The sequence below is a fragment of the Nerophis lumbriciformis genome, linkage group LG13 (assembly GCF_033978685.3).
Source record: "Nerophis lumbriciformis linkage group LG13, RoL_Nlum_v2.1, whole genome shotgun sequence".
Taxonomy (NCBI): domain Eukaryota; kingdom Metazoa; phylum Chordata; class Actinopteri; order Syngnathiformes; family Syngnathidae; genus Nerophis; species Nerophis lumbriciformis.
The window spans coordinates 23,380,879-23,402,828 of NC_084560.2; the positions used below are offsets into that span (position 1 = coordinate 23,380,879).

The window sequence follows — 21,950 nt, forward strand, 5'->3', positions numbered from 1 at the left end:
AGAGTGTCCGCCCTGAGAGCGGTAGGTTGTGAGTTCAAACCCCGGGTGAGTCATACCAAATACTATAAAAATGGGACCCATTGCTTGGCACTCAGCGTCAAGGGTTGGAATTGGGGGTTAAATCACCAACAATGGTTCCCAGGCGTGGCCACCGCTGCTGCCCACTGCTCCCCTCACCTCCCAAGGGGATGGGTCAAATGCAGAGGACAAATTTCACCACACCTAGTGTGTGTGTGTGACAATCATTAGTACTTTATTTATTTAAAAAAAAAAAAAAAAAAAAAAAAAAAAGAATTATATATATATACATATATATATATTAGTGTAGTGGATACAGCAGTTTGAGAAAATATATATATATATATATATATATATATATATATATATATATATATATATATATATATATATTATTAATTTTTTTTTTATTTTATTTTTTTTCTCCCCTCAAACTGCTGTATCCTTTGGTCATACATAAAAAATGGCCACTTTTTGCCTTTGCTTAAATGTGACTGTCTCTCTTTCCAGAGACCCCAACCAGCCTGTTCCCCAAGACACCAAGTTTATCCACACCAAACCCAACCGCTTTGAAGAGGTGGCCTGGTCTAAGTACACCCCGAAAGAGCAGCTGTACCTCCACATTGGCCTGAAGCCCCGCGTCAGAGACCACTACCGGGCCACTAAGATTTCCTTCTGGCTCCAACTGGTCCCTCACCTGCATCACGTCAACGAGCTCCTCCAGTCGGTGTCCTCCTTCACCCACAGTCCCTCTCCGCAAGATGACACTCCTTACTCCTACACGAAGCGCCTGTCCAAGGGCTGGCCTCCGAGTAGCACACGTCACCCGGGCTCCCAAGGAGGTACCCCGCCGCCGCCAGAGTCCGCTCTAGGACAGGGCGGAGGCGAAAACGGCGTTCACGTCCCCAATGAGGACTACTCGACGGAGCTCTCCGTTACGATCGCAGTGGGAGCGTCTCTGCTGTTCTTGAACATCTTGGCATTCGCCGCTCTTCTCTACAAGAAAGACAAAAGGAGGCTGGAGCATCGCAGGCCGCGTCCGCTTCCTCCTCCACGACGGGATATCACAGCTGCCGATGTTGCTGCTCACCTTCAGGGGGAAGGACTGATGTCATTACAGGTAAGTCAGTGCTTTTATTTGTGTTGCTTGACCACATTAGATACCTTCATATCTGCTTATACACTATATTGCCAAAATAATTTGGCCACCTGCCTTGACTCACATATGAACTTGAAGTGCCATCCCATTCCTAACCCATAGGGTTCAATATGATGTCGGTCCACCTTAGCTTCAACTCTTCCGGGAAGGCTGTCCACAAGGTTGTGGAGTGTGTTTATAGGAATTTTCCACCACTCTTCCAAAAGCGCATTGGTGAGGTCACACACTGATGTTGGTCGAGAAGGCCTGGCTCTCAGTCTCAGTTCTAATTCATCCCAAAGGGGTTCTATCGGGTTCAGGTCAGGACTCTGTGCAGGCCAGTCAAGTTCATCCACACCAGACTCTGTAATCCATGTCTTTATGGACCTTGCTTTGTGCACTGATGCACAGTCATGTTGGAAGAGGATGGAAACTGCTCCCACAAGGTTGGGAGCATGGAATTGTCCAAAATGTTTTGGTATCCTGGAGCATTCAAAGTTCCTTTCACTGGAACTAAGGGGCCAAGCCCAGCTCCTGAAAAACAACCCCACACCATAATTCCTCCAAGTGATTAGGACACCTGATTCTGATCATTTGGATGGGTGGCCAAATACTTTTGGCAATATAGTGTATCTCTTTTCAAACAGTGGTTACATTTAGTGCTTTTAATTCACAGTCTTCTGGACAAATGTATTAATTGCGGGTCAATCATTAAAACAGCTTACAGTTATTATTGTGCAGATTAATTGCAAAGTTTGTATTTTGTCCAATATTAATACGTGAGTTTAAAAAAAAAAAAATTATGTATATTTGACTTTATTAAATGGATTTATATTATTATTTGGTGCAGCATACGGTTGCATCAGTAAGGTTTAGAAAAACTAAGACAAAATTGTTCATGCGAGTGAGTCGTTGTGGGGACCCCTGACCCATAAAAAAGGACAATTTTAACTTAAAAAAAAAAAGCAAACAGTATCGTACTGTACTTACAGTTTTTTACAGTCGCCAGGACACATTTCCCAATACTTAGGTCCCCTTTTCAAAACTCTTCACACGGTTCTCCAAACCAACTTTCAGCTCGTCACATCAGTTCATTTCACTTTCAAAATGCACTAAAACTACCAAATCACGTCATGGATGTCTCAAATCAACTCATTCTTCTAGAACAGTGGTTCTCAACCTTTTTTCAGTGATGTACCCCCTGTTTTAATTCAAGTACCCCCTAATCAGAGCAAAGCATTTTTGGTTGAAAAAAAGAGATAAAGAAGTAAAATACAGCACTATGTCATCAGTTTCTGATTTATTAAATTGTATAACAGTGCAAAATATTGCTCATTTGTTGTGGTCTTTCTTGAACTATTTGGAAAAAAAGATATACAAATAACTAAAAACTTGTTGAAAAATAAACAAGTGATTCAATTATAAATAAAGATTTCTACACATAGAAGTAATCATCAACTTAAAGTGCCCTCTTTGGGGATTGTAATAGAGATCCATCTGGATTCATGAACTTAATTCTAAACATTTCTTCACAAAAAAAGAAATCTTCAACATCAATATTTATGGAACATGTCCACAAAAAATCTAGCTGTCAACACTGAATATTGCATTGTTGCATTTCTTTTCACAGTTCTTTTTGACAGACATTTTAGTGAGGGTCAAACCATCATGGCATGGGGGAAACTCTGGGTTTATGGTAATGAATGGAATAGCCTACTTGATTTGATGTTCAATTTATGAACTTACATTCATATTTTGTTGAAGTATTATTCAATACATTTATTTATAAAGGATTTTTGAATTGTTGCTATTTTTAGAATATTAAAAAAAATCTCACGTACCCCTTGGCATACCTTCAAGTACCCCCAGGGGTATGCGTACCCCCATTTGAGAACCACTGTTCTAGAACACTAACAAAGGTTGACAGACAACAAACACACTTTTTCACCCTCAAAACAAATGACTTATAAGACACTAACAACAAGGTAGCATCTTACAATGTTTTCTTGTGTAAAACAAAGACATCTCTGTTTATAATTCACAGCAAAATAGATGTTACTGGAATGAATCAGACATGCTTCAATGTATTTTCTTTTTTTTTTTTAATTCCAAAATAAAATCATTTGTATACACACCATCCACTGATACAGATACAATAGTAATGCTAATTCTCCATTTTCTCATCCACATCACATCTTATGTCATCTAGGGCAGTGTTTTTCAACCTTTTTTGAGCCAAGGCACATTTTTTTCATAAAAAAAATACGGAGGCACACCACCAGCAGAAAAAGTTAAACAATGAAACTCCACCAGGTTGTCGTGCCTTATTTTGAGTTTGTTGTTGTTTCCTGTGTGTTGTGCTTTAGTTCCTGTCTTGCGCTGTTATTTTGGTGACCCTTCCTGTTTTGTTGGTGTTCTCCTGTAGCAGCTTCATGCCTTCCTTTGAGTGCTATTGCCCGCACCTGCTTTGTTTTCGCAATCAAGACTATTTAAGTTGTGCGTACGCTATCCTTCTTTGTGGGGACATTGTTGATTGTCATGTCATGTACGGGATGTGCTTTGTGGACGTCGTCTTTGTTCCACACGCTGTAAGTTTTTGCTGTCGTCCAGCATTCTGTGTTTGTTGACTTTGTAGCCAGTTCAGTTTTACTTTTGTTTTACATAGCCATCCCTATGCTTCAGTGCCTTTTCCTAGCGGGACTTGCCTTGTTATTTTTTGGTTTAAGCGTTACATACCTTTTTACCTGCACGCTGTCCACTGTGCTCTGCTATTGGGATCACGACAAACCATCCTCGACGCGTTCCGACTTCTACAAAGCAATGAACTACCTGCTGCCACCTACTGGTATGGAGTATTACAAGATTACCCTGCCAAGCTCTACACAGCACAGACACTAGACAACGGCACATTATTATGATTATTGATTTGCAAAAAATATTTTTTGGACCAATTAGGTGAAGTTGCATAATTTTCCACGGCACACCAGACAATATCTCACGGCACACTAGTGTGCCGTGGCACAGTGGTTGAAAATCACTGATCTAGGGCAGGGGTCCTAGGGGACCGGTACCGGTCCGTGACGCATTTGCTACCGGGCCGCACAGAAACATTAATTAATTTATAAACTACCGCATATTCTCCAAATTAACGTTGGCCTTTCCCACTAAACAAACCAATACTTTTGTTTATAGATGTTTATTACAACTCCTGATAGGAAGTTGCCATTTGTTATAGTACATTAATGCACTTTAATGAACATATAAAATGTTAATGTGCCAGATTGTAGCCAAAGGGTCTGCAGGGTCCTTGTATATAGCAGGGGTTCTTAACCTGTTTGACCTCAGGACCCAACTTTTCCACGACAGAGGGACCCGGGGACCACTCCAATAATAACACTGAATTAGTAATCCTACTCTTGATTTTGATCACATTCAATAAAATAAATGAAATAAAAGCACGCACAAATAACCACAAAGATTATTATTCATTTACTGAAGTGAAGTGAATTATATTTATATAGCGCTTTTCTCTAGTGACTCAAAGAACTTTACATAGTGAAACACAATATCTAAGTTACATTAAAACCAATGTGGGTGGCACTGGAAGCAGGTAGGTAAAGTGTCTTGCCCAAGGACACAACGGCAGTGACTAGGATGGCGGAAGCGGGTATCGAACCTGCAACCCTCAAGTTGCTGGCACGGCCACTCTACCAACCGAGCTATACCGCCCCAAATAAACAACTTTATTTAACAAATAAAGCTTAGGCTTAGGTCAGGCTGTTTAGAAAAATAAGTACTAACCAAATAAACAATATATTTACAATATGTATACAATATGTATTATGTTGTGCTAAAACAAATACACTGAATTAAAAATAAATATTTGTCTTAACTAAACTGTCGATAAAATTAAAGTGCAAATAAAAATACAGCTTCACAACTTTAGTCATAATTTTTGCGCTTAGAATTTTTTTTTATGACATTAGCGCCAGACTTCTTCTGTTAGTTTTATATCGTCATTACTGCCACAAGTGGTAGAAAAGTGTTAAAGCGGAAATGCGGACCACAGCTGAAAAAACGGATATATTACATTCTAGGGGGCGCTCGTGGCCCAACACTGGACCCTGGCTCTATAGTTAAGAAGGTTAAGAAACACTGATATATAGTATATGCCATCAACGTGCCAGGGACCATCTCTTCGCAACGAAACACGCCCAGGGCTCCCACTACTTTAGCGTTATGGTGAGTTGATTTTTCATGCTAATTTTTTTTCTTTCTGTTTTTATCTGCCACACGTGGAACGCCGGAAAATAATGCATACATTAAACTGGTCCCTGGTGGTAAAAAGGTTGGGGACCCCTGATCTAGGGCAATACACCTAGGAAATAACCTTCTGGCATGCCTGATCCACCCCTGGCAATCTTCAACTGATACAATATACTGCCAAAAGTATTTGGCCACCCATCCAAATGATCAGAATCAGGTGTCCTAATCACTTGGCCCGGCCACAGGTGAATGCTCCAGGATACCAAAACATTTTGGACAATTCCATGCTCCCAACCTTGTGGGAACAGTTTGCAGCGGGCCCCTTTGTCTTTCAACATGACTGTGCACCAGTGTTATTGGGGGAAAATATAGCATATTTTGTGTTTTTTTCCATAAAAAAACAATGTTTTCTTTGACAAAAAGAGCATACAACTTAAATCTTTAAAAATGTTATACTGACAGATAGAACAGATTTAAACCTTGAATAATAATAAAGATAATAATACTATATAATGACACATTTTTAATATTTTTTTGACCAAAACAATTTGGGGTCCCCAGGATCTAGCCTGAGCGGAGGCTTAAATGTATTATTTTTTTATACATATATTGTATTTGTTTTTAAAGTAAAAAAAATATCAAATTGGCCCCCGCTTGCTTTGATTTTTCAGTGTGTGGCCCTCAGTGGAAAAAGTTTGGACACCCCTGGTGTAAAGTGTTAAGATGTGTGTATCACAATTCTAGTGTGTGTGTGTAAAGTGTGAAAATGTGTCTATCATAATCGTTATCTGTCTGCAAGATGGGAAGGTGTGTGTAAAGCATTGTGTGTAATATTTTGCATAAACAAATGCCTAATATTAGGCAAATCTGCACAGTGGTTTTGTTTACTGTGTGTAGACTTTTGTTAACTGTGTGAAAAAATGTAAAATTTAGTGTGTAAGCAATTGGAAAAAACTGTAAGTTTGACAGTTTTGAAAACAGTATGTTAGCATGTGCAAATTGCCCTGTAAGCACACAGAGTTTTGGTGGTTGTTGTGTGTTGATCATTTGAAAGATGTAGTCATTGAATGCATTTTTGTGCCAAAGCAATGATAATTGATCCTCAGTTTAGCCCATTTATACTTCTGTGTGAAGAGTTTTGAAAAAAAGTTACCTAAGTATTGGGAAATGTGTCCTAGCGACTGTAAAAAAAACCCTGTAATGACACCTCTCAAAAGTATTCAAGAGTCAGTAATGGGAGACTTATCTCAACTAATACAAAGCAACGTCTGGGGTTTTTGCACAAGTGTCATAATGGGCTCTTCTTTTGCCAGTGGAGCAGCTGCCATTGGAGCACATCTGCAAAACGTAGCTTGCCATCAGAGCGAGAAAGTGTGTGTGCGCACGTGTGTGTGTGTGTGTGTGAAAATGTGTGTTTGTGCGCACGTGTATGTGTGCCGTGTCCAGGTGCGTCACTTGGTACCCATTTAAACTCATCTGCTGACTATTTGGCCTGTTGTCTGTTGTGTTTGTTGGCTCTCACACTGGGTTATTGAGTGCTGAATGCCAGATTTCCTTTCAAGCTGACATGCTCTGCTGACTGCTTTTGTGCTCTCCCCTGTATTAAGAATAGAATAGAGTAGAATAGAATAGAAAGTACTTTATTGGGGGAAATTCAGCACCACAGTTCGCTCACAATAAACAATACTTAGGTATTTTTTACATGTGAATAATATAAATACCGTCTATTATACAGCATTATTCACACGTGAATAATATAAATACAGTCTATTATACAGCATTATTCACATGTGAATAATATAAATACAGTCTATTATACAGCATTATTCACATGTGAATAATATAAATACAGTCTATTATACAGCATAATTCACATGAGAATAGTATAAATACAGTCTATTATACAGTATTATTCACATGTGAATAATATAAATACAGTCTATTATACAGCATTATTCACATGTGAATAATATAAATGCAGTCTATTATACAGCATTATTCACATGTGAATAATATAAATACAGTCTATTATACAGCATTATTCACATGTGAATAATATAAATACAGTCTATTATACAGCATTATTCACATGTGAATAATATAAATACAGTCTATTACACAGCATAATTCACATGAGAATAGTATAAATACATTCTATTATACAGCATTATTCCCATGTGAATAATATAAATACAGTCTATTATACAGCATTATTCACATGTGAATATTATAAATGCAGTCTATTATACAGCATTATTCACATGTGAATAATATAAATACAGTCTATTATACAGCATTATTCACATGTGAATAATATAAATACAGTCTATTATACAGCATTATTCACATGTGAATAATATAAATACAGTCTATTATACAGAATCATTCACATGTGAATAATATAAATGCAGTCTACTATACAGCATTATTCACATGTGAATAATATAAATACAGTCTATTATACAGCATTATTCACATGTGAATAATATAAATGCAGTCTATTATACAGCATTATTCACACGTGAATAATATAAATACAGTCTATTATACAGTATTATTCACAAGTGAATAATATAAATACAGTCTATTATACAGTATTATTCACATGTGATTAATATAAATACAGTCTATTATACAGCATTATTCCCATGTGAATAATATAAATACAGTCTATTATACAGCATAATTCACATGTGAATAGTATAAATACAGTCTATTGTACAGCATTATTCACATGTGAATAATATAAATACAGTTTATTATACAGCATTATTCACATGTGAATAATATAAATACAGTCTATTATACAGCATTATTCACATGTAAATAATATAAATACAGTCTATTATACAGCATAATTCACATGAGAATAGTATAAATACAGTCTATTGTACAGCATTATTCACATGTGAATAATATAAATACAGTCTTTTATACAGCATTATTCACATGTGAATAATATAAATACAGTCTATTATACAGCATTATTCACATGTGAATAATATAAATACAGTCTATTATACAGCATTATTCACATGTGAATAATATAAATACAGTCTATTATACAGCATAATTCAAATGTGAATAGTATAAATACAGTCTATTATACAGCATTATTCACATGTGAATAATATAAATACAGTCTATTCTACATTTAAGTACAGTCAAAAAGGAACATATGCATTATACAGTCTGATGGCTGTCGGTATGAAGGACAAATATTCGGAATATCGGCTGTTATCCGGCGTCTATTATGTTGCCCACAGGTACATTAATATACATTTTTTTTCTCTGAGAACATATAATGAGGTGTTTGCATTGTAATGACATTGTAATTATGTAATTCTGACCGCAGGAGAATTATTGGCCTGTAAGAAAAAAAACAAACTATGATACATTCCTGAAGCATTTTCTGCACCCAAACTAAAACCAATTTGCATGTGGTGTAGAAAAATGTGGCTAAAATCAAACTGACGTATTTTTGACTGTAGTAACCTCCTGATAGCAGGCGGCCATCGAAGTGGACATTTGTTTTCGGGTTTGAGCAAACTACATAAATAACATCCTGTAATTGGATTTTGATATTATTTTTGTATCATGATAAGAGTGAACATTAACACCAATGACTTGACTGGTGAACATTATCACATGATTTATTCAGAAAGTATAAATAACGACAAGTAAAGATATAATACTATTAACCGCAACATGGTGCTATTTGTCATGGTTTACCTGACACATGGAACGTGACAAATCTTTAGCAGCCAGATGGCAGTAGAGTGTTAAAATCTTAAACTATGTTTTGTGGCAATTCCAACTTTGACCACAGTGTCAGTTGCTACGTAGAGCGGCGCTTTCCATCACTTTCAGAAGACTGCATTGCAAAATAATTAACCCTCCCCACCTTCCTCTCACACGAGATTCACCCAAGAATCGGGCTATATGAATCCCTTCCGAGACTATATAAACCGTATCAACGTGGCCCCCACGTCCTTCAATTTTGCTTTATGTGGCCCTGGATCACTATGCTGTTTTCATGGTGTTGGTGATGTTGTCTAAAGGTCCGACCAGGCTACCTTTATGTCAGTAATGTTTGCATAATGTTTATTTCATTTTCTCAGAGTTACACATTTTGGGAAAAAATGGCCTTGTTATGTAAAAAAATTGACGTCCGCTGCAGAGGACGCTGGTTTTCATGTGGATAAATATAATATAAATATATTGCCGTAAATAATAACATAATAACGCGGAAAACCTGGTAGGTACAAACCCCGTTTCCATATGAGTTGGGAAATTGTGTTAGATGTAAATATAAACGGAATACAATGACTTGCAAATCCTTTTCAACCCTTATTCAATTGAATGCACTACAAAGACAAGATATTTGATGTTCAAACTCATAAACTTTATTTATTTTTTTGCAAATAATAATTAACTTAGAATTTCATGGCTGCAACACGTGCCAAAGTAGTTGGGAAAGGGCATGTTCACCACTGTGTTACATGGCCTTTCCTTTTAACAACACTCAGTAAACGTTTGGGAACTGAGGAGACACATTTTTTAAGCTTCTCAGGTGGAATTCTTTCCCATTCTTGCTTGATGTACAGCTTAAGTTGTTCAACAATCCGGGGGTCTCCGTTGTGGTATTTTAGGCTTCATAATGCGCCACACATTTTCAATGGGAGACAGGTCTGGACTACAGGCAGGCCAGTCTAGTACCCGCACTCTTTTACTATGAAGCCACGTTGATGTAACACGTGGCTTGGCATTGTCTTGCTGAAATAAGCAGGGGCGTCCATGGTAACGTTGCTTGGATGGCAACATACGTTGCTACAAAGCCTGTATGTACCTTTCAGCATTAATGGCGCCTTCACAGATGTGTAAGTTACCCATGTCTTGGGCACTAATACACCCCCATACCATCACAGATGCTGGCTTTTCAACTTTGCGCCTATAACAATCCGGATGGTTCTTTCCCTCTTTGGTCCGGAGGACATGACGTCCACAGTTTCCAAAAACTATTTGAAATGTGGACTTGTCAGACCACAGAACACTTTTCCACTTTGTATCAGTCCATCTTAGATGAGCTCAGGCCCAGCGAAGCCGACGGCGTTTCTGGGTGTTGTTGATAAACGGTTTTCGCCTTGCATAGGAGAGTTTTAACTTGCACTTACAGATGTAGTGACCAACTGTAGTTACTGACAGTGGGTTTCTGAAGTGTTCCTGAGCACATGTGGTGATATCCTTTACACACTGATGTCGCTTGTTGATGCAGTACAGCCTGAGGGATCGAAGGTCACGGGCTTAGCTGCTTACGTGCAGTGATTTCTCCAGATTCTCTGAACCCTTTGATGATATTACGGACCGTAGATGGCGAAATCCCTAAATTCCTTGCAATAGCTGGTTGAGAAAGGTTTTTCTTAAACTGTTCAACAATTTGCTCACGCATTTGTTGACAAAGTGGTGACCCTCGCCCCATCCTTGTTTGTGAATGACTGAGCATTTCATGGAATCTACTTTTATACCCAATCATGGCACCCACCTGTTCTCAATTTGCCTGTTCACCTGTGGGATGTTCCAAATAAGTGTTTGATGAGCATTCCTCAACTTTATCAGTATTTATTGCCATCTTTCCCAACTTCTTTGTCAAGTGTTGCTGGCATCAAATTCTAAAGTTAATGATTATTTGCAAAAAAAAAAAAAAGTTAATCAGTTTAAACAGCAAATATGTTGTCTTTGTAGCATATTCAACTGAATATGGGTTGAAAATGATTTGCAAATCAATGTATTCCGTTTATATTTACATCTAACACAATTTCCCAACTCATATGGAAAGGGGGTTTGTAGATTGATGTAGATCAGGGGTGTCCAAAGTGTGGCCATTTCAAGGTGCTCAAGGTGCTTTTATTATTGTCCATTCTTTAACATGTATAAGACTTATAAGAACTGAAATTACGTTTTCGGCACAGTCCCACTAAGAGCAGACATACATTACAGGGAGACAAGAACAATTAAGGACCCTACGTACGTCTAGCTTGTGTGCTATAGTGTGCTTAGCTGTTGTGTAGCCGCTACCTCCTAGTAGACTATTGCTGGGTCGCAATCACGTGACCTGGAGGCACTTCCAGGCTTCAGGCGACGGTCTAAAGCCCGATTAGGCCACTGTTTATTTACCCAAATCAGTGTAGATTTGGGCGTGTTTTGAAATGTTTAGAGGCAAATATATAAGTGATCATGAAAAAAAAAATTCAAAATAGGATGAAGTGGATTTATACACATGAGGTGGCGACTTGTCCAGGGTGTACCCCGCCTTCCGCCCGATTGTAGCTGGGATAGGCTCCAGCACCCCCCGCGACCCCAAAAGGGATAAGCGGTAGAAAATGGATGGATGGATGGATTTATACACAATTAAGAAAAAATGTATTTTTAAAAGATTCAAACCATTTATCATCACCAAGATGTTACTGCGTGCTACGACCTCACTTCGTTTGACACTTTCAAGGATTTAAAGAAGAAAGGATTGTCTTTACATCTGAAGGGGTCCACAAATTAAACATTAATCGGTGAAAGACAAAGTTGGACTTATTGGTAACGTATTTGATTGACATACGACTGCCGTGCTGCTGTGATCGTGACGCTAATGAGAAAAAGGGTACGTTTGATTGCAGTTGAATTCCTGCTACAAACATTAGTGTCATCTACAATCCATGTCTGCAGTTGTTTTTAGGATTTGACGTTCGTATTTTGTTTCATTATTGAGCTACAGAAGTCTCTGTTGTTTAGCAATGTTAGCTCACTGTTGAGAGATTTATTCATTTTGTTTATTAATACTGTTAAGGATATGTTCCTGATGCTAACGAACATCACCAATGACGCTATAACGTCATTGTGTCGAATAAAGCACTTGGCTTTCCTGCACAACAACAACTGAGCTTTTGGTTTCTGTTATGAAAATCGACAACAAAAATATGGTGGATCGGACCAATAATCACATTATTTATTTCTAGGACTAACATGACGTGAGTTTATTTGCACAACCAGGTCTTTGTGGTTATATTTAGGCATAGCAACAACAACAAAAACACAAACTAATGCGATCTATTGTCATTTATTTTCGTTTAGTTCTGCTCTCAAACACTACTGATATAGTAGAGAATAAACTAGATTGCATTACAGAAAGTTTCTCAAACACATCAAATGTTAATTTTTTTTTACAAAGTGATCTCTGCAGACACAGGCATGGTCCGATTGTATTCTACAAGATGATGAAAGTGACATTTTTAAGAGACATTTCCTTCGACGCACCTTTGTTTTACCTTTATGTACAACTTCTCTCGGAACTTTATTAAAGCTATTTCCTATATCTCTTATTTGAACGACTGGAACACCCGAGAACAAAACAGCAATACGGCATTTTCTGCTCAAACTCTACACTCACTTGTTTTAAAGGGGAACATTATCACAATTTCAGAAGGGTTAAAACCATTAAAAATTAGTTCCCAGTGGCTTATTTTATTTTTCGAAGTTTTTTTCAAAATGTTACTCATCACGCAATATCCCTAAAAAAAGCTTCAAAGTGCCTGATTTTAACCATCGTTATATACACCCGTCCATTTTCCTGTGACGTCACACAGTGATGCCAGTACAAACAAACATGGCGGTTAGAACAGCAAGGTATAGCGACATTAGCTCGGATTCAGACTCGGATTTCAGCGGTTTAAGCGATTCAACAGATTACGCATGTATTGAAACGGATGGTTGTAGTGTGGAGGCAGGTAGCGAAAACGAAATTGAAGAAGAAACTGAAGCTATTGAGCCATATCGGTTTGAACCGTATGCAAGCGAAACCGACGAAAACGACACGACAGCCAGCGACACGGGAGAAAGCGAGGACGAATTCGGCGATCGCCTTCTAACCAACGATTGGTATGTGTTTGTTTGGCATTAAAGGAAACTAACAACTATGAACTAGGTTTACAGCATATGAAATACATTTGGCAACAACATGCACTTTGAGAATGCAGACAGCCCAGTTTTCATCAATTAATATATTCTGTAGACATACCCTCATCCGCTCTCTTTTCCTGAAAGCTGAGCTGTCCAGTCCAGCTGGAAATGCATCTGCTTTGAGTGTCGCAGGATATCCACACATTCTTGCCATCTCTGTCGTAGCAAAGCTTTCGTCGGTAAAGTGTGCGGAACAAACGTCCAATTTCTTGCCACTTTCGCATCTTTGGGCCACTGGTGCAACTTGAATCCGTCCCTGTTCGTGTTGTTACACCCTCCGACAACACACCGACGAGGCATGATGTCTCCAAGGTACAGAAAACAGTCGAAAAAACAGAAAATAACAGAGCTGATTTGACTCTGTGTTTGTAATGTGTTTGAGAAAATGGCGGATTGCTTCCCGATGTGACGTCACGTTGTGACGTCATCGCTCCGAGAGCGAATAATAGAAAGGCGTTTAATTCGCCAAAATTCACCCATTTAGAGTTTGAAAATCGGTTAAAAAAATATATGGTCTTTTTTCTGCAACATCAAGGTATATATTGACGCTTACATAGGTCTGGTGATAATGTTCCCCTTTAATGCTACGCTCAAGCTGCTTGACCATCGTGTGAATTAAGCCACCGGGAAGCAAAACGGATATGACGTCATATGGAATCCAGCAATAGCCTACCATGTTTACCTTTTGTAAAGGACTTCCCCCAAAATACAATAAAAGACCAACCATGTTCACCCATTAGGAGTACATTTAAATGTCAACTGGGTGTCCACTTTTAGACAAGTAAACGTGCTTCAACCTGCTTGTACAGTATCAGAGGGCTGCTATTGAAGGTCATGGATGCAAGCCGCTATAAACCCATACTTGTTTTTTGCTGATATCGGACCAATATCAACATTGGATTGGGACACCCCCCCCCCCACAAAAAACAACAACAACTATTATCCACTTATTTGTAAAAAGTAATAATAATTTTCACACAGTATCAATTATTTTTTTGTTTGTTTATTTCTTGCTGTGCGTTTAATATCTTTTGGTTTTATTGCCTAAATGGGGTAATTGCGATGATTAATTTCAGTCATTAACTCAGCAGGTTATGTTTTCATTTCTGTTTGTTCATCGGTCAGCAGAAATATGCAAAAAACTATTTTGTGCAACGGTGAACCATCAATTTTGTAGTGCAACACTCCTTAATGACTTTGTGGATTGTGCACTCAAACATCTGCAAGTGTGCATACAGTCGTGGTCAAAAGTTTACATACACTTGTAAAGAACATAATGTCATGGCTGTCTTCAGTTTCCAATAATAATAACTCTTATTTTTTGTGATAGAGTGATTGGAGCACATACTTGTTGGTCAGTTGAAGCTTGGTTCTTTTATGAATTTATTATGGGTCTACTGAAAATGTGAGCAAATCTGCTGGGTCAAAAGTATACATACAGCAATGTTAATATTTGGTTACATGTCCCTTGGCAAGTTTCACTGCAATAAGGCGTTTTTGGTAGCCATCCACAAGCTTCTGGTTGAATTTTTGACCACTCCTCTTGACATAATTGGTGCAGTTCAGCTAAATGTGTTTGTTTTCTGACTTGGACTTGTTTCTTCAGCATTGTCCACACCTTTAAGTCAGGACTTTGGGAATTCCATTTAAAACCTTAATTCTAGCCTGATTTAGCCATTCCTTTACCACTTTTGACGTGTGTGTGGAGTCATTGTCCTGTTGGAACACCCAACTGCGCCCAAGACCCAACCTCCGGGCTGATGATTTATGTTGTCCTGAAGAATTTGGAGGTAATCCTCCTTTTTCATTGTCCCATTTACTCTCTGTAAATCACCAGTTCAATTGGCAGTAAAACAGGCCCAGAGCATAATACTACCACCACCATGCTTGACGTTAGGGAGGTGTTCCTGGGATTAAAAGCCTCACCTTTTCTCCTCCAAACATATTGCTGGGTATTGTGGCCAAACAGCTAAATTTTTGCTCTAGAACGTCTTATGTTTGTCCATGTGTTCAGCAGCAAACTTTAGACGAGCCTTAAGGTGTCGCTTCTGGAGCAAAGGCTTCCTTCTTGTTCAAGTCAATGGTTCGTTTTTTTTTCAGATCTGTGCTGAGTTCCTTTGACTTTCCCATTGTCGCGTTTGTAGCCGAGTCTAATGGCTGCATCACATGAGCCCTATTTAAATGGGCTCAGAGAAGTCAACAGGTGTCGTCAATCATAATCACTCGCATGAAGTTAAGAGGCCATGCCATGAAGCTAGAGATTGCGTGGATTTGCGTCACCGAGGTAACACAGATTGCAACATCTGTGTTGGGGAAAAGAAACACATGTACAGATGTGAATATTGAATACACTATATTGCCAAAAGTATTTGGCCACCTGCCTTGACTCACATATGAACTTGAAGTGCCATCCCATTCCTAACCCATAGGGTTCAATATGATGTTTGCCCACCTTTTGCAACTATAACAGCTTCAACTCTTCTGGGAAGGCTGTCCACAAGGTTGCAGAGTGTGTTTATAGGAATTTTCGACCATTCTTCTAAAAGCGCATTGGTGAGGTCACACACTGATGTTGGGGCTCTCAGTCTCCGTTCTAATTCATCCCAAAGGTGTTCTATCGCGTTCAGGTCAGGACTCTGTGCAGGCCAGTCAAGTTCATCCACACCAGACTCTGTCATCCATGTCTTTATGGACCTTGCTTTGTGCACTGGTGCACAGTCATGTTGGAAGAGGAAGGGGCCCGCTCCAAACTGTTCCCACAAGGTTGGGATCATGGAATTGTCCAAAATGTTTTGGTATCCTGGAGCATTCAAAGTTCCTTTCACTGGAACTAAGGAGCCAAGCCCAACTCCTGAAAAACAACCCTACACCATAATTCCTCCTCCACCAAATTTCACACTTGGCACAATGCAGTCCGAAATGTACCGTTCTACTGGCAACCTCCAAACCCAGAATATTTAGGAGCGAGGAAATTTTACAACTGGATTTGTTGCACAGGTGGCATCCTATGACAGTTCCACGCTGGAAATCACTGAGAGCGGCCCATTCTTTCACAAATGTTTGTAGAAACAATCTCCATGCCTAAGTGCTTGATTTTATACACCTGTGGCCAGGCCAAGTGATTAGGACACCTGATTCTCATCATTTGGATGGGTGGCCAAATACTTTTTAGCAATATAGTGTATGTTGCTGTATGTATACTTTTGACCCAGCAGATTTGGTCACATTTTCAGTAGACCCATAATAAATTCATAAAAGAACCAAACTTCATGAATGGTTTTTTTTGTGACCAACAAGTATGTGCTCCAATCACTCTATCACAAACAAAATAAGATTTGTAGAAAATATTGGAAACTCAAGACAGCCATGACATTATGTTCTTTACAAGCATATGTAAACTTTTGACCACGACCGAGTCTGTATATACCAGGGGTCGGCAACCCAAAATGTTGAAAGAGCCATATTGGACCAAAAATACAAAAAAAATCTGTCTGGAGCCGCAAAAAAATTAAAAGCCATATTACATACAGATAGTGTCATGAGATATAAATTGAATTAAGAGGACTTAAAGGAAACTAAATGACCTCAAATATAGCTACAAATGATGCAATATGTACATATAGCTAGCCTAAATAGCATGTTAGCATCGATTAGCTTGCAGTCATGCAGTGACCAAATATGTCTGATTAGCACTCCACACATGTCAATAACATCAACAAAACTCACCTTTGTGCATTCATGCACAACGTTAAACGTTTGGTGGACAAAATGAGACAGAAAAAGAAGTGGCATAAAACACGTCCTAGAAAGTCGGAGAAATGTTCCATGTAAACAAACTACGGTGAGTTCAAGGACCGCCAAAATTAGTAGGACAAAACGGTGCTCGCCAAATACTCGAATCAGTGAAGCATGTTTAATATAAACAGTGTGCTTTATAACAATTAGGGAGGTTTGTGTCATGTTTGTCCTCCTACAGAAACCATATTAAAACAAAAATATTTTTTTTCCCCTCATCTTTTTCCATTTTTCATACATTTTAGAAAAAGCTCCAGAGAGCCACTAGGGCGACGCTAAAGAGCCGCCGGCTCGCGACCCCTGGTATATACAGTACGTGATGAAAATACATCTTAGTGGTAAGAGTTGAGATCGGTAGGTCGTGAGTTCAAACCCCGGCCGAGTCATACCAAAGACTATAAAAATGGCACCCATTACCTCCCTGCTTGGCACTCAGCATCAAGGGTTGGAATTGGGGGTTAAATCACCAAAAATGATTCCCGGGCGCGGCCACCGCTGCTGCTCACTACTCCCTTCACCTCCCAGGGGGTGAATAAAGGTGATGGGTTAAATGCAGAGAATAATTTGGCCACACCTCGTGTGTGTGTGACAATCATTGGTACTTTAACTTTAGTGGTGTACCTGTATTTGATTGTCTCTTTCTCTTCAAACTAATGAACTGGTTTATCGATTTTTGCAGGTGAAGCAGCTGGAGTCGGACGCAGCGTCGGCCGACGAGAGGAACAACACCCACCACCATCACACCTTGGACACGCTGGACGCTCTGGACGGCTTGGACACCCAGGACATCTACAGCACGCTGGACACCGTGCGTCTCACCTGCCCGCCCGACTACACCCTCACCTTGCGCCGCTCGCCCGACGACGTACCCCTCATGACCTCCCTGACCCCGGGGTCGCTCCCCGTGACCCCGGGGTCGCACTCAGTGACCCCCGCCACGCCCATGACCCCCATGACCCCCGGATCGGTGGTGGGGATGAGGATGGGCCACCCTCACCAGGGATACACGCACCATAGTCCGTACAGCAACACGCACTTGCCGCACACACACATCTCCGCGCACACACACTCCACCACGCGTGTATAACCGCAGCGAGAATCTTGCCCCGAGTGGGACATAATTACAACACACACGCTTACACACACACACATCAAGCAAGTACAAGACTGAAATACCTCTGCTAATTACCCTGCAGGATTGTTCCAGATGGAGGCGGTACAGTAGGAACAGGAGACAAAACAGCTGTGTGGGGAGCAGGTGAAGAACTGGAGATGCAGTTCTATGCATCGCTTTCCACTACCACACCTTCTGGTTTTTCTAAGCCCCCCAGGATAAAACAAAGGGGGGTGGATCTAGGGGTAAAACTGACCACACACACTTATACATACACACACACACACACACACACACACACACACACACACACACACACACACACACACACACACACACACACACGGACTCCTGATGACCACCTGAACAACCTGTGAAATGTGAATGTAGCAATTTTTCTTCTTCTGTTTTTCAACTAAAAGAACAACTTACAGAAGAGAACAAAATACAACCGGGGAGAAGAAAAAAAAAAAAAATCTATATTTAAAAAGAAAAATAACCCATAGCTGAAGGGAAAGTGAGAGATTGATCAGGGGTAGGGCGGGGGGGTGGGGGGGAATTATAGTATACCAGCCCTCTGAGATGCTCCACCTAAGCATCGCTCCTACCAGCTATGTGTTTGACTCCTGTAAATAGAACGGAAAGATGATATATTATGATTTATAGCATTTACTTGCATTGACTTATTTAACCACATTATTGCTTTTCATTTCCGATATTGCTCTGTTCTTGTGTAGATGTCCTGAAGCGAGGCTGGTTGTATGTCTCCTGTCACCCACTCTCGTATGTACACTTCATTTTAGGAGGCTTTCTTCGCTATATGCCGCCACTTCAGCCAGTCCCATGTACTTGTATACTTGTTTAGTCGCTGAAACATGGGCATTTAAAAAAAAAAAAAAGAAAAAAGAAGAGAAAAACACCGTCCTGTCTATTTGTTTTACTACTAGATGATGAGATGTATTGTGTAGATAACGCGACATTGGTATGATGATTGACCACCAGCCAAACGCCATTAACCATTGAAATACCTTCCTCGTCTCCATCTGCACCCTCACCCAAAACGACTAGCCTAAAATATTCTATGTAGTAAACAACTAAATTGATTCAGGGATATCTTAAAAACATTTTTTAAATCCATTCCGCCCCCAAAAAATCTGAATATACAGTCGTGGTCGAAGGTTTACATCTGTCTTGAGTTTCCAATAATTTCTACAACTCTTATTTTTTTGTGATAGAGTGATTGGAGCACATACTTGTTGGTCACAAAAAAAATTCATGAAGTTTGGTTCTTTTATGAATTTATTATGGGTCTACTGAAAATGTGCTGCAATAAGGCGTTTTTGGTAGCCATCCACAAGCTTCTAGTTGAATTTTTGACCAGTCCTCTTGACAAAATTGGTTGTTTTTCTGAAATTAACTTATTTCTTCAGCATTGTCCACATGTTTAAGTCAGGACTTTGGGAAGGCCATTCTAAAACCTTCCTTCTAGCCTGATTTAACCATTCCTTTACCACTTTTGACGTGTGTTTGGGGTCATTGTCCTGTTGGAACACCCAACAGCGCCCAAGACCCAACCTCCAGGCTGATGATTTTAGGTTGTCCTGAAGAATTTGGAGGTATTCCTCCTTTTTCATTGTCCAATTTACTCTCTTTAAAGCACCAGTTCCATTGGCAGCAAAACAGGCCCAGAGCATAATACTACCACCACCATGCTTGACGGTAGGAATGGTGTTCCTGGGATTAAAGGCCTCACCTTTTCTCCTCCAAACATATTGCTCGGTATTGTGGCCAAACATCTACATTTTTGTTTCATCTGACCACAGAACTTTCCTCCATAAGGTCTTATCTTTGTCCATGTGATGTCAGATAAAACAAAAATTGAGCTGTTCGGCCACAATACCCAGCAATATGACCCATAATAAATGAATGTTTTTTGTGACAAACAGGTATGTGCTCCAATCACTCTAGTAGAAATTATTGGAAACTCAAGACAGCCATGACATGATGTTCTTTATAAGTGTATGTAAACTTTTGACCGCGACTGTATATACTTAAAAAAAAAAAAAGGTTTCTACAAACCACAATCGTGCAGCATATGTTATTTGATGAGTAATGCGTTTTATTTATGCTTTTTGGGAGTTGTGCTCTCTAAAATAAATATTTCTGCCAAGATACACATGCTTGCAAATTGTTGGGGTCTTTCAAAAAATCTTAAAGAGGGATGGCACTTTTTTATTTTGCCTATCATTCACAATCCTTACGTGCAATCTAAATTTGTGGAATATGGCTCATACGAGACGGCTATAATGAAAGCCAATCTATTCTGCCTATGAAGCGCTCTAAAAAAACATCCAAAAACCGCCAAGAATACTCCGTTTGCATGCCGTGACCTGCATATTAACCAAGTATTAGCGACATTGTTATTAATACCGCAAACGCTGAAGAGTTATTTTCATCCATCACAGAGAGGTATGCAGCTATTGACATACTGAGCTGCTGTATCGCCTCTGAGTTGGTCAAATTGAATGCTAGATTATAAATCATGTCTCACACTTGTACAATAGAAAGTTATATTCATAAACCGAGAAGTTGGTCAACTTTGACGTACAATTTAGACCTAAAGACATCTATTACCTGAGGAGTGTGGATTGTGATGAACTCATCATCTAAACGCGGAACACAAGTCTGGTCCTGAAAGATATAAACATCTCAGTGAGAGTGGACATTATACAGTAAGTGGTTGTTTTATTATGTTCGTAGCAATACTGCTGTATGTTGCTTAATGTTTCACTAAACCTGGATCTGTTAAGCACCAAGTTTCTAAAACTCGAAACTCATCCTCCTTGTATTCAGGCTAAGGTTCTCGATCCCAATTTGTCCCAAAATCGGCGTTTTTGGCTCTCACGAAGTCTGCTGTGATTAGTAGTAGATGTTGTGGAAGGAAATGGCAAAGGTTGTAAAGTGTTCTGTGAAATCAATGCCACCGTGTGCTTAAAATGACCAAAATATGGTAAATATTACATGTTCTTATGATATTTACAACATGTATATTTGTTTGTTTTATTGGCACAGAGAGAGAGAGAAAGAGAGAGAAAAGGACAATATACAATGTAATGCAAACATATCTGCGGGACAGGTTAAGAAGACACTAAAGCAGGGGTGTCAAACTCATTTTAGATCGGGGGCCACATGGAGAAAAATCTACTCCTAAGTGGGCCGGACCGGTAAAATCACAGCACGATAACTTAAAAATAAAGACAACTTTCGATTATTTTTGTCAGGTTCAAACACGGATGACATCTATTAAACAAGACAAGAAGCAAGGAATTAAACAGAGACATAATTAAATTTGGCTCAATTGAGGAGAAACGTCTGGACTGTACTCCTTGTACAGACCCACCACGCTCTGACGAAAGATTGTACGCCTCCTCATTTATTCGGACTTTCCCTGATTACATGGCAACAGCTGTTTCTAAAGGAAGGGGGTCGTAAACAGCCGCTGCCTTTGGTCACAAAACAGTTCAAAGAAAAGGTGCCTGACACAGTGGAGTTTTACAAGCCTTTTGATTGGTAAGATCAAAGACAGCTTTTGTCTGCTCGCCGGTAACTCAT

At 39.4% G+C, this 21,950-nt stretch overlaps 1 protein-coding gene across 2 annotated transcripts in view; it reads left to right on the forward strand.

Annotated features, from left to right (window-relative positions):
* The window catches only part of LOC133613725 (neuroligin-4, X-linked-like), a 139,595-nt gene extending 118,999 nt beyond the window's left edge, over positions 1-20,596 (forward strand). For both annotated transcript variants that reach the window (XM_061971467.1, XM_061971468.1), the window contains 2 exons: positions 529-1,138; positions 17,904-20,596. In XM_061971467.1, coding sequence (XP_061827451.1) covers positions 529-1,138; positions 17,904-18,311 — 1,018 coding nt within the window. In that variant the 3' untranslated portion in view covers positions 18,312-20,596. The remainder of the gene's footprint in view (positions 1-528; positions 1,139-17,903) is intronic.
* Positions 20,597-21,950: the final 1,354 nt, after the last annotated feature.